The sequence below is a fragment of the Salvelinus sp. IW2-2015 genome, linkage group LG18 (genome assembly GCF_002910315.2).
Source record: "Salvelinus sp. IW2-2015 linkage group LG18, ASM291031v2, whole genome shotgun sequence".
NCBI lineage: Eukaryota > Metazoa > Chordata > Actinopteri > Salmoniformes > Salmonidae > Salvelinus > Salvelinus sp. IW2-2015.
Window position 1 is genome coordinate 50,132,471 of NC_036858.1, and position 13,755 is coordinate 50,146,225.

The 13,755-nt window shown below is 42.7% G+C and overlaps 1 protein-coding gene across 1 annotated transcript in view; it reads left to right on the top strand.

Moving 5' to 3' along the window:
* Positions 1 to 13,755, top strand: part of LOC111978658 (transmembrane protein 150A) — a 101,457-nt gene that overhangs the window by 71,216 nt on the left and 16,486 nt on the right. Inside the window, exon 6 of the mRNA XM_024008848.2 lies at positions 8,261 to 8,388. Within this exon, the coding sequence (XP_023864616.1) occupies positions 8,261 to 8,388 (128 nt within the window). The remainder of the gene's footprint in view (positions 1 to 8,260; positions 8,389 to 13,755) is intronic.

Below are 13,755 nucleotides of genomic sequence, written 5' to 3' on the forward strand. Positions count from 1 at the left end.
GAACAGGAGGGCTTCTTAAAGAAAAACTAACAGGTCTGTGAGAGCCGGAACTCTTACTGGTTGGTAGGTGATCAAATACTTATGTCATGCAATAAAATGCAAATTAATTACTTAAAAATCATACAATGTGATTTTCTGGATTTTTGTTTTAGATTCCGTCTCTCACAGTTGAAGTGTACCTATGATAAAAATTACAGACCTCTACATGCTTTGTAAGTAGGAAAACCTGCAAAATCGTCAGTGTATCAAATACTTGTTCTCCCCACTGTACATGCCTGGTGCCCAAATTGAAGATGAATGGATTCGGTTCAGTGAGTTTAGTYGGTTGTCCTGATGAGCCTTTCCCAGCTAGCTAGTTTATGCTGACAACAGCAGCATGGCACTAGTTAAAACTTGTAATATAAAGTAATGTTTATTTCTATAGGTGAGGTAAAAATGACTTGTAGTATTGGCCATCATCTGGAAGTAACCGTGACATGCCAAATAGCTAACGTTATGACAATGAATGACCATTGCAACCGTGTTGTATCGAGGTGCTTGCCAACGTGAGTTGCTTCCCACTGGGCAGCTTTATCACGTCACCAGTGGTAGCTAACGTAGCCAATTTGTTCCATTCCACTTGATTTTATTTTGAGTAGGATAGCAGCCTACACGAGTAATAACTTTAGTAGCAACCACCCTTAAAATAAATAATAATAATAATCAAAGTAGTAACCATTTAGATGTCACTATGATACATCTACTGCTCAGTGGGGAGAGTTTGCACTGCAAGCCGGCAACACAACATGGGCTCAGAATTCTGCGCTTCTGCTTGAGGAGTACTGCTGTCCCGTAAGGAGAGGAAAGTAGCTAGCTAGTGTTTGCCTTCCGCTGCACTACATACTTTAGTCTGAGACTGCCATCATTAAAGTTTGTGGTGATGTCAAAATGAGGTGTGTTGCCCGAAACAAAGTCATCAGTGAATGGATCATCCATCTCTAACCAATCAGAGTATCAAAGCCAATAATGAATTTCTAAAATGCTGCTTTACCCACGTGTGTTCTGGCTCTGGCACAACCCATCGGTTTCTGGGACCAATCAGATGGTCTAGAATGTATTTCCATTCAAGAAATTGTCTGTGATGTACTCGGATCCAGACATATTGCGGMGATCAAACTAACGTYCGTGGGCGTGGTGTAGCATTTCGCCAGAGCAAGGAGTTTGGGTAGCCAGGCAAAGCTCGTGTAGCCAATATCAGGCAAGGGKGACAGCTAAAGCAGATTTATTGTAACTAGTGATTTTCACWGAAAATGTACAACTAGGCCTACGGCATTAACGTCTACATTTTTGTAAAAAAAAACAATTACTCTGACAAAAACGGAATGATTTTGAACCATCTCCCAAGTCCCAACCCCGACAGGCAAGATTCAAATTCTCGCTAAAGTTTCCAGCCACAAGCATAAACTAGCTAGCCTGAACTGAATCCGTTCGTCTCCACTCAACTCGCAGCTGCGCAACATACTTCATCAATTTGGGCACCAGGCTTGTTTATAAGAACACAATGCAAGACACAAGGCGAGACACATATGCAGACACAGGAAGCAGATGGTTGAGTTCCGATATTTATTTATCCAAGGGGTAGGCAAAAGGGAGGTTGGGGACAGGCGAGAGTTCATAAGCCGGGTCAGAGTCCAAACAGTACAAGTCAATAGGCAGGCTTGAAGACGGAACATGCAGAGTGGTCAGGAAGGCGGGTTCGGAGTCAGGACAGGCAAGGGTCGAAACCAGGAGGACTAGAACCAAAAGAGACTGGGAAAAAATAGGAGCTAGGAAAACCACTGGTTGACTTGGCAAACAAGACGAACTGGCATAGAGAGACAGGAAACATGGGGATATATACACTGGGGATAATAAGTGACACCTGGARGGGGTGGAGACAATCACAAGGACAGGTGAAACAGATCAAGGTGTGACATTTGTTTGTATAACCTCTCCCGCCAAAGAAAGTAGAAAATCGCATTCTCTTGCGATATGGGCATTGCACATGTCAATATCGCAATTTCGATCGGGATTTGATTAATTGTGCAGCCCTGGTGTGTGTGTGTGTGTGTGTGTTTGTGTCAAATCTATATGTGTTTATTTGAAGTGTGAGGTGTGGTGTGACTTACGGTGGAAAATAAGGCTTTGTCAGACCCAAAATATCTGGGTCTGGCTCAAAGCCATGACTCAGTTTCCCCCTCTCTTTCCTGAGTTCAGAGAGAACCAGTGTGAGGAACAGGCACATGCTGTTCTGTGGTGGGGGCACATTTACTTTAATTTGGCATTAGCGGTTGGAAATGTCCATAGCCATGTCCCATTGCAAGGCCAGTGTCGTATTCATTAGGACACACCATTGCAAACATAACACCATTTCCRTTTCAGGCAAATTTTTCTTCCAGCTAGTGAACCTTGTTCAGAGATTCTATGTCCTTCCATGGTAACATGGAGGTCACTGCAGGTGCTAACACATCAATTGCTTTAGTTAGTGCACATCCTGAATCTGCATTGTAATCTATTATGGGATGACAGGTATTCTCAGAAGGATTCTGTTGCTATTGGAAAACAACACTAAATGTAGTATCAGAGAGGTTCAGCCATTGTAGAGGGAAATGTATTTTGTTATCAAACATCAACATGTTTCATCGTTAAAATCCTACAGTAGGGTCAAGCACTAACATTTTAGCTAGCTAGCTAACTGTTTGTATTTGAAACAACAAGAGATGGCAGTGGCTTGCAGATTGTAGAAGATGGCAGATGCTCAGTAAATTATTTCCCCAATGGTTTATTTCAAGGTGGACTATCCCTGTTGACTGCAGCTGCATGTGGCCTAAGCTTAGCGGTTATTGTCATAGAAAAGACTGCTGGCCTCACGGTAATTGACTGTTAATTAACATAAACACGTTTAGCATCTACAGGCCTCCACTCATACAAGCTGCATACAAGCCGCTACATTTAAAAAAAATTGAATAAATCAATACACCATCACAATAAATCCATGATTTATTTTAGTTGGGTCTAAAGAAACATGATATGAAGAAAATCTATTTCAGAAGAACAGAATAGGAGTTGAGAATCAGCCTACTGTACAGTGCATTCGGAAAGTATTCAGACCCCTTGACTTTATCCACATTTTGTTACGTTACGGCCTTATTCTTAAATGGATTAATGGATTTTCCTCATCAATCTACACACAATACCCCATAATGGCAAAGCAAAAACAGGTTTTTAGATTAAAAAATAAATATATACAAAATAAATGTAATATTACATTTACATAAGTATTCAGACCCTTTACTCATTACTTTGTTGAAGCACCTTTGGCAGCGATTAAAGCCTTGAGTCTTCTTGGGTATGATGCTACAAGCTTGGCACACCTGTATTTTTGAGGTTTCTTCTCTGCAGATCCTCAAGCTGTGTCAGGATGGATGTGGAGCGTCACTGCACAGCTATTTTCAGGTCTCTCCAGAGATTTTCGATCAGGTTCAAGTTGCTCTGTTCATCTTTCCCTCGATCCTGGCTAGTCTCCCAGTCCCTGCCGCTGAAAAACACCCCCACAGCATGATGCTGCCACCACCATGCTTCACCGTAAGGATGGTGCCAGGTTTCCTCCACACATGACGCTTGGCGTTCAGGCCAAAGAGTTCAATCTTGGTTTCATCAGACCAGAGAATCATATTGTATAACAGCACAATCATAATTTTAATTACGTTTATTGCATAAACTCTAATATGCATATGGGTGTTTTGAGTTAATCATCACCTTAGAAAGCTGTCCATTTCGTTGTGTTAGTCTTTGAAACAACATCCACAACGACCATGTTTTACACTTAGTTTCAACCGGCTGTTGAACTTTCTTCAAATTGATCATCACAGTGACGTGCGTTTTAAAAGCACATACTGTTTTGATGATGTGTTTGATGTGATTTTTGATGCATTTGCATGATGTCAGAGTGGTTAGAGAAACAATAGAGCCCTGAGTACCAGGCCATTAGGACCTGATGGTAGTTAGCAATTTGGCTACTACCAAAGCATGTCAGAGTGCATAAGAGGAGATTACCGTGACTCAGCGGTTACATGGAATTTTACACTGCGGTCTTGKCGGTAATACGGTCACCGCRACAGCCCTAGGAAGGTGCGCATGAGACAGGATCGGACACAGGATGTGACTGTTAGACTTACACCTGCCTCTGTGGATGACCGTGGAAGATCTTCCACCCAGAGTTGTCAATAGGCTAACTAAAATGTTTTGTTTCGTTGTTTTAAGAGCGTCTTTGAGATTCTTGTTGTAATGAAAAGCGCTATACAAATTAAATATATTGTTACTATTGAAGGCTTCAATACTGAAACTGTGGTTTTTATTCAGAATCAGCCGAACCCTATTGACCAGGACAGTTGGCTAGACAGCCAGCCATTCTGATATGCAACATAAAGAGACACCAGTAAACGCCAATTAGCTCTCTTCCTCCTTCTCTCAAAGTGATTCACTATGTTAAACTAGAACACCAAGACAGAGGGATCATTTCCTATTCCTACTAGCCCTGGAGACAAGGGAGTGAGTTTTCCATGCTTGTAACTCACTTCTCCGAAATGACTTGGATGCGCTAAACACACACACACACACAGTGGGGCAAAAAAGTATTTAGTCAGCCACCAATTGTGCAAGTTCTCCCACTTAAAAAGATGAGAGAGGCCTGTAATTTTCATCATAGGTACACTTCAACTATGACAGACAAAATGAGAAAAGAAAATCCAGAAAATCACATTGTAGGATTTTTAATGAATTTATTTGCAAATTATGGTGGAAAATAAGTATTTGGTCAATAACAAAAGTTTATCTCAATACTTTTTATTAACCCTTGTTGGCAATTGACAGAGTCAAATGTTTTCTATAATCTTCACAAGGTTTTCACACACTGTTGCTGGTATTTTGGCCCATTCCTCCATGCAGATCTTCCTCTAGAGCAGTTGATGTTTGGGGCTGTTGCTGGGCAACACGGACTTTCAACTCCCTCCAAAGATTCTATTGGTGGTTGAGATTCTGGAGGAGCTAGGCCACTCCAGGACCTTGAAATGCTTCACGAAGCCACCCTTCGTTGCCGGCGATGTGTTTAGATCATTGTCATGCTGAAAGACCCAGCCACGTTTCATCTTCAATGCCCTGGCTGATGAAGTTCACGATACATGGCCCCATTCTTCTTTCTTTACATGATCAGTCGTCCTTGGTCCCTTTGCAGAAAAAAACAGCCCCAAGCATGATGTTTCCACCCCCATGCTTCACAGTAGTATGGTGTTCGTTGGATGCAACAGTTCTTTTGTCCTCCAAACACGCACGAGTTGAGTTTACCAAAAAGTTCGTATTTTGGTTTCATCTGACCATATGACATTCTCCCAATCTTCTTCTGGATCATCCAAATGCTCTCTAGCAAACTTCAGACGGGCCTGGACATGTACTGGCTTAAGCAGGGGACACGTCTGGCACTGCAGGATTTGAGTCCCTGGCGCCATAGTGTGTTTAATGATGGTATGCTTTGTTACTTTGATCCCAGCTCTTGCAGGGCATTCACTAGGTCCCCCGTGTGGTTTCTGGGATTTTTGCTCACCGTTCTTGTGATCATTTTGACCCCACGGGTGAGATCTTGCGTGGAGCCCCAATCGAGGGAGATTATCAGTGGTCTTGTATGTCTTCCATTTCCTAATAATTGCTCCCACAGTTGATTTCTTCAAACCAAGCTGCTTACCTATTGCAGATTCAGTCTTCCCAGCCTGGTGCAGGTCTACAGTTTTGTTTCTGCTGTCCTTTGACAGCTCTTTGGTCTTGGCCATAGTGGAGTTTGGAGTGTGACGTGTAAGGTTGTGGACAGGTGTCTTTTATACTTATAACAAGTTCAAACAGTGCCTTTAATACAGGTAACGAGTACAGAGTCTGTGGACAGCCAGAATCTTGCTTGTTTTGTAGGTGACCAAATACTTATTTTTCCACCATAATTGCAAATAAATTCATTAAAAATCCTACAATGTAATCTTCTGGATTTTTTTTTCTAATTTTCTCTGTCATAGTTGAAGTGTACCTATGATGAAAATTACAGGCCTCTCTCATCTTTTTAAGTGGGAGAACTTGCACAATTGTGGCTGACTAAATACTTTTTTTGCCCCACTGTATACAGTGGGAGAGAACAACATCCTCTGTGCATGTAGTGAGTAAATGAACGGAGTCTACGGCATCTCATTGGAGGAGGTAACGTGGTCTAGTTTTTGTTGTATTAATGGATGTGTCAAAAAGGGAAGAGGCTGTATGTACAGTAGGAGAACAAGTATTTGATACACTGCCCGATTTTGCAGTTTTCCTACTTACAAAGCATGTAGAGGTCTGTAATTTTCTCATAGGTACACTTCAACTGTGAGACTGACTCAATCTAAATCACATTGTATGATTTTTAAGTAATTAATTTGCATTTTATTGCATGATATAAGTATTTGATCACCTACCAACCAGTAAGAGTTCCGGCTCTCACAGACCTGTTAGTTTTTCTTTAAGAACCCTCCTGTTCTCACTCATTACCTGTATTAACTGCACCTGTTTGAACTCGTTACCTGTATAAAAAGACACCTGTCCACCCACATCAATCAAACAGACTCCAACCTCTCCACAATGGCCAAGACCAGAGAGCTGTGTAAGGACATAAGGGTAAAAATTGTAGACCTGCACAAGGCTTGGATGGGCTACAGGACAATAGGCAAGCAGCTTGGTGAGAAGGCAAAACTGTTGGCGCAATTATTAGAAAATGGAAGAAGTTCAAGATGACGGTCAATCACCCTCGGTCTGGGGCTCCATGCAAGATCTCACCTCGTGGGGCATCAATGATCATGAGGAAGGTGAGGATCAGCCCAGAACTACACGGCAGGACCTGGTCAATGACCTGAAGAGAGCTGGTGACCACAGTCTCAAAGAAAAACCATTAGTAACACACTACGCCGTCATTGATTAAAATCCTGCACGCACGCAAGGTCCCCCTGTTCAAGCCAGCGCATGTCCAGGCCCATTGAAGTTTGCCAATGACCATCGTATGATCCAGAGGAGGAATGGAGAAGGTCATGTGGTATGAGGAGAGAAAAATAGAGCTTTTTGGTCTAAACTCCACTCGCCGTGTTTGGAGAAGAAGAAGGATGAGTACAACCCAAGAACACCATCCCAACCGTGAAGCATGGAGGTGTAAACATCATTCTTTGGGGATGTTTTCTGCAAAGGGGACAGGACGACTGCACTGTATTGAGGGGAGGGATGGATGGCCATGTATCGCGAGATCTTGGCCAACAACCTCCTTCCCTCAGTAAGAGCATTGAAGATGGGTCTTGGCTGGTTCTTCCAGCATGACAAACGACCCGAAACACACACAGCCAGGGCAACTAAGCATTCTCAAGGTCCTGAGTGGCCTAGCCAGTCTCCAGACCTGAACCCAATAGAAAACTTTGGAGGGAGCTGAAAGTCCGTATTGCCCAGCGACAGCCCCGAAACCTGAAGGATCTGGAGAAGTCTGTATGAGGAGAGTGGGCCAAAATCCCTGCTGCGGTGTGTGCAAACCTGGTCAAAACTACAGGAAACGTAATGATTCTCTGTAATTGCAAACAAAGGTTTCTGTACCAAATATTAAGTTTTGCTTTTCTGATGTATCAAAAACTTATGTCATGCAATAAAATGCTAATGAATTACTTAAAAATCATACAAGTGATTTTATGGATTTTTGTTTTAGATTCCGTCCTCACAGTTGAAGTGTACCTATTATACAAATACAGACCTCTACATGCTTTGTAAGTAGGAAAACCTGCAAAATCTCAGTGTATCCAATACTTGTTCTCCCCACTGTATATTATACACACACACACCACACACAAACACACCACACACCACACACACACCACACACACACACACACACACACACACACACACACACACACACACACCACACACACACACACACACAAATGAAACATATTACTTTCTTCTTACCACTGTCTGTGTCACTTCAGCTTAATGCCACGCTGCAGGGGAACTCTAGCTAGCTGCTTTTGTTGTTGCTTTTGCTGTTCATTCATAACGTCACTCTGCCCCTAGGCTCATGTTTACTGTCAGAATTAAACTTTTTCTCCCCCTCCTTCTGTCCCATAGTGTGTTTATTTTGTCTGCACAATGAATACAATTATATTTATCTCTCTGTGTCTTTCTCTCTCTCTCTCTCTCCATAGTAATAGTGATAGTCCTCCTGCGTTATGCCCATGTGATAGAGAAGCATCAGAACTGTGTGTTGAACACAGCAGGCCTTTCCACTGGCTGGATCTGTGCTGCAGGACTCATCATGGTCGGCAACTTCCAGGTATGTACAGTTCCTTCAGAAAGTATTCACACCCCTTGCCTTTTTACACATTTATCACATCATGTCAAGTGGAATTATATTTTTCATTWAAAAAAAATTATATATAATTTAAAATGRAAAGCTGAAATGTCTTGAGTCAATAAGTAGTCAACCCCTATGCTATGGCAAGCCTAAATAAGTTCAGGAGTGAGAATGTGCTTAACAAGTCACATAATACATTGTGTTGACTCACTCTGTGTGCAATAATAGTGTTTAACATGAATGACTACCTCATCCCTGTACCCCACACATACAATTACCTGTAAGGTCCCTCAGTTGAGCAGTGAATTTCAAACACAGATTCAACCACAAAGACCAGGGAGGTTTTCCAATGCCTCACAAAGAAGAGCACCTATTGGTAAGTAGGTAAAAAAAAAAAAAAAATGACATTGAACATCCCTTTGAGCATGTCGAAGTTATTAATTACACTTTGGATGGTGTATCAATATACCCAGTCAATACAGGCGTCCTTCCTAACTCAGTTGCCGGAGAGGAAGGAAACCGCTCAGGGATTTCAAAATTAGGCCAATGGTGACTTTAAAATAGTTAGAGTTTAATGGATGTGATAGGAGAAAACTGAGGATGGATCGACAACATTGTATTTAGTCCACAATACTAACCTAAATGACAGAGTGAATAGAAGGAAGCCTTGTACAGAATACAAATATTCAAAAACATGAATCCTGTTTGCAATAATGCTCTAAAGTAAAACTGCAAAAAAWGTGGCAAAGAAATTACCTTTATGTCCTGGATGCATCATGTTATCAGTATGCTTGTCATCGGCAAGGACTAGGGAGTTTTGTTTTATATAAAAAGAAACGAAATAGAGTTAAGCACAGGCAAATTCCTAGAGGAAAACCTGGTTCAGTCTGCTTTCCAACAGACACTGGGAGATGAATTCACCTTTCAGCAGGACAAAAACCTAAAACACAAGGCCAAATATACACCTGAGTTTCTTACCAAGATGACATGGAATGTTCCTGAGTGGCCTAGTTACAGCTTTGACTTACATCAGAACACGGTTCAACAACCGTGATTCACACACGTTTTACATCAGGTACATACGTTCAGTAACGCAACATTGTTCCACAACTGTTTCACAACTGTACATGGTTGTTTGACATAGCACAAGGTAGTTCAGCAATGCAACACTGTTCCACAACTACAGTACATTCGGAAAGTATTAAGTTATGTTACAGCCTTATTCTAAAATGTATTAAGTTGTTTTTACCCCTCATCAATCTACACACAATACCCCATAATGACAAAGCAAAAACATTTTTTTAAATATCAAATTTACTTAACTATTCAGACCATTTACTCAGTAATTTTTTGAAGCACCTTTGGCAGTGATTACAGCCTCGAGTCTTCTTGGGTATGACACTACAAGCGTGGCACACCTGTATTTGGGAATTTCGACCATTCTTCTCTGCAGATCCTCTCAAGCTCTGTCAGGATGTAGGGGGAGCGTCGCTGAACAGCTATTTTCAGGTCTCTCCAGAGACGTTAGATCGGGTTCAAGTCCGGGCTCTGGCTGGGCCACTCAAGGACATTGAGACTTGTCCCGAAGCCACTTCTGCATTGTCTTGGCTGTGTGCTTGTGGTCATTGTMCTGTTGGAAGGTGASCCTTCGCTGCAATCTGAGGTCCTGAGYGCTCTGGAGTAGGTTTTTAGCAAGGATCTCTCTGTACTTTGCTCTGTTCATCTTTCCCTCGAACCTGACTAGTCTTCCAGTCCCTTCCGCTGAAAAACATCTCGACAGCATTATGTTGCCACCACCATACTTCACAGTAGGGATGATGCCAAGTTTCCTCCAGATGTGACGCTTGGCATTCAGGCCAAAGAGTTCAATCTTAGTTTCATCTGATCAGAGAATCTTGTTCCTCATGGTCTGAGAGTATTTAGGTGCCTTTTGGCAAACTCCAAGCGGGGAGTGGCTTCCGTCTGGCCACTCTACCATAAAGGCCTGACTGGAGGAGTGCTGCAGAGAAGGTTGTCYTTCTGGAAACTTCTCCCATCTCCACAGAGGAACTTTGGAGCTCTGTCAGAGTGACCATCAGGTTCTTGATCACCTCCCTGACTAAGGCCTTTCTCCCCCGATTGCTCAGTTTGGCTGGGCGGCCAGCTCTAGGAAGAGTCTTGTTGGTTCCAAACTTCTTCCATTTAAGAATGATAGAGGCCACTGTATTCTTGGGGACCTTCAATGGTTCCCTTCCCCGTATCTGTAACTTGACACAAACATGTCTCGGAGCTCTACGGACAATTCCTTTGACCTCATGCCTTGGTTTTTGCTTTGACATGTACTGTCAACTGTGCGACCTTATATAGACAGGTGTTTGCCTTTCCAAATCATGTCCAATTAATTGAATTTACCACAGGTAGACTCCAATCAAGTTGTAGAAACATCTCAAGGACGATCAATGGAAACAGGATGCGCCTGATCTCTATTTCGAGTCTCATAKYAAAGGGTCTAATAAGTAATGTATTTCTGTTTTGTTTTTGTTTTTTGCAAACATTTCTAAAAACCTGTTTTCACTTTATCATTATGGGGTATTGTGTGTAGATTGATGAGGAATTCTTTTTACTTAATCCATTTTAAAATAAGGCTGTAACGTAACACAATGTGGAAAAGTCAAGGGGTTTGAATACTTTCCGAATGCACTGTATTTCACAAACGTTTTACAACGGTTTCACATAACACAATGGCTGCATTGCACCACATCATGAGAGGATCTAGGCTAGGTCATCCATAATAGAAATAGTTTGACAGTCGATTCACGCCTCCAAAGGTGGTCTCAAGTTGAGTTTAGTCCAGTTTTTCACATCTGTTGTGTAGGTCTCAATATGCATCAGGAGAAATCTGTTGTGGAAACAACCTGGCTTGGCACCAATGTTCCCTCTAAGCTGCGCGCTTGCGCATCCACACACCTCCTCCAGGACTGCCTCGCTGATGCCAGGCCGTGCAGAGACGCAAGAGATTGAACTTCACTGAGTTCGCCCCATTTGTTTGCACTATATACACCACATGAGTATGTAAAAGTATGTAGATATCTGCTCGTCGACCATCTCATTCCAAAATCATGGGCATTAATATGAATTAGTCCCCCCTTTGCTGCTATAACAGGCTCCTCTCTTCTGGGAAGGCTTTCCACTAGATGTTGGAACATTGCTGCGGAGATTTGGTTCCATTCAGCCACGASTATTAGTGAGGTCGAGTGTTAATTAGGCCTGATGCCTGGCTCACAGTCGGCTTTTCAATTCATTGCAAAGGTGTTTGATGGGGTTGAGGTCAGGGCTCTGTGCAAGCCTGTCAAGTTCTTCCACACCAATCTTGATAAACCATTTCTGTATGAACCTCGCTTTGTGCATGGGGGCCTTGTCATGCTGAAACAGGAAAGGGCCTTCCCCAAACTGTTGTCACAAAGTTGGAAGCACAGAATTGTCTAGAATGTCATTGTATGCTGTAGAGTTAAGATTTCCTTTCACTGGAACTAAGGGGCCTAGACCAAACAATGAAAAACAGCCCCAGACCATTATTCCTCCTCCAACCAACTTTACAGTTGGCACTATGCATTGGGGCAGGAAACGTTGTCCTGGCATCCACGAAACCCAGATTCGTCCGTCGGAATGCCAGATGGTGAAGCGTGATTCATCACTCCAGAGAACGCGTTTCCACTGCTCCAGAGTCCATTTGCGGCGAGCTTTACACCACTCCAGCCGATACTTGGCATTGCGCATGGTGATCTTAGGCTAGTGTGCGGCTGCTCAGCCATGGAGACCCATTTCATGAAGCTCCCGACAAACAGTTATTGTGCTGATGTTTTTTCCCGAGGTAGTTTGGAACTCAGTAGTGAGTGTTGCAACCGAGGACAGATGATTTTCCATTTTACTTTGTAAAGTTGTTTCTTGCATCATACAACACAATACAATGTACTTTACAGTCACCTATTTCACCCATGGTGTTACAGATCAAGTAAAACATTTTCATGCAATGTAGGCCTGCATTGAACACCACATATAGGCTACTGTAGGCTATACAGTGAGGGAAAAAAGTATTTGATCCCCTGCTGATTTTGTACGTTTGCCCACTGACAAAGATATTATCAGTCTATAATTTTAATGGTAGGTTTATTTGAACAGTGAGAGACAGAATAACAACAAAAATATCCAGAAAAATGCATGTCAAAAATGTTATAAATTGATTTGCATTTTAATGAGGGAAATAAGTATTTGACCCCTTCTCAATCAAAAAGATTTCTGGCTCCCAGGTGTCTTTCATACAGGTAACGAACGGAGATTAGGAGCACACTCTTAAAGGGAGTGCTCCTAATCTCAGTTTCTTACCTGTATAAAAGATACCTTCCCACAGAGAATAATCATATCAGATCAAACTCTCCACATGGCCAGACCAAGAGTTCGCCAGGATTCAGGACAAGATTGTAGTCCTAACAAGGCGGAATGGGCTAAAGACACTCGCGCCAAGCAGCTTGGTGAGAAGGTGACAAGTTTCTGTGGATTAATTCGCAAATGGAAGAAACACAAAGACCTGTCAAATCTCCCTCAGCCTTGGCATTGGGATCCATGGCAAGATCTCAGCTCTCGTGAAAGTTGCAATGATCATGACAGAACGGTAGGAATCAGCCCAGACGTACCAGGCAGTGATTTTCGATCAATGATCTCAAGGCAGCCTCGGGACATCAAGTCCCTCAAGAAACAATTGGTAATACACACTTATGCGTGAAGGACTGAAACCCAGCAGCGCCAGCAAGGTCGCCTGCTCAAGAACAGCACATATACAATGCCCGATCTGAAAGTTTGCCAATGAACATCTGAATGATTCAGAGGACAACTGGGTGAACGTGTTGTGGTCAGATGAGACAAATTGAGTTCTTTGGCATCAACCCAACTTGCGTGTTTGGAGAGGAGGAATGCTGCTATGACCCAAGACCATCCCACCGTCAAACATGGAGGTGGAAACATTATGCTTTGGGGGTGTTTTTTCTGCTAAAGGGACAGGACAACTTACCGCATCAAAGGGACGATGGACGGGGCCATGTACCGTCAAATCTTGGTGAAAACCTCTTCCTCAGCCAGGGTATTGAAAATGGGTCGTGGATGGGTATTCCAGCATGACAATGACCCAAAACACACGGCCAAGGCAACAAAGGAGTGGCTCAAGAAGAAGCACATTAAGGTCCTGGAGTGGCCTAGCCAGTATCCAGACCTAATCCCATAGAAAATCTGTGGAGGGAGCTGAAGGTTCGAGTTGCCAACGTCAGCCTCAAAACTTAATGACTTGAAGAAGATCTGCAAAGAGAGTGGGACAAA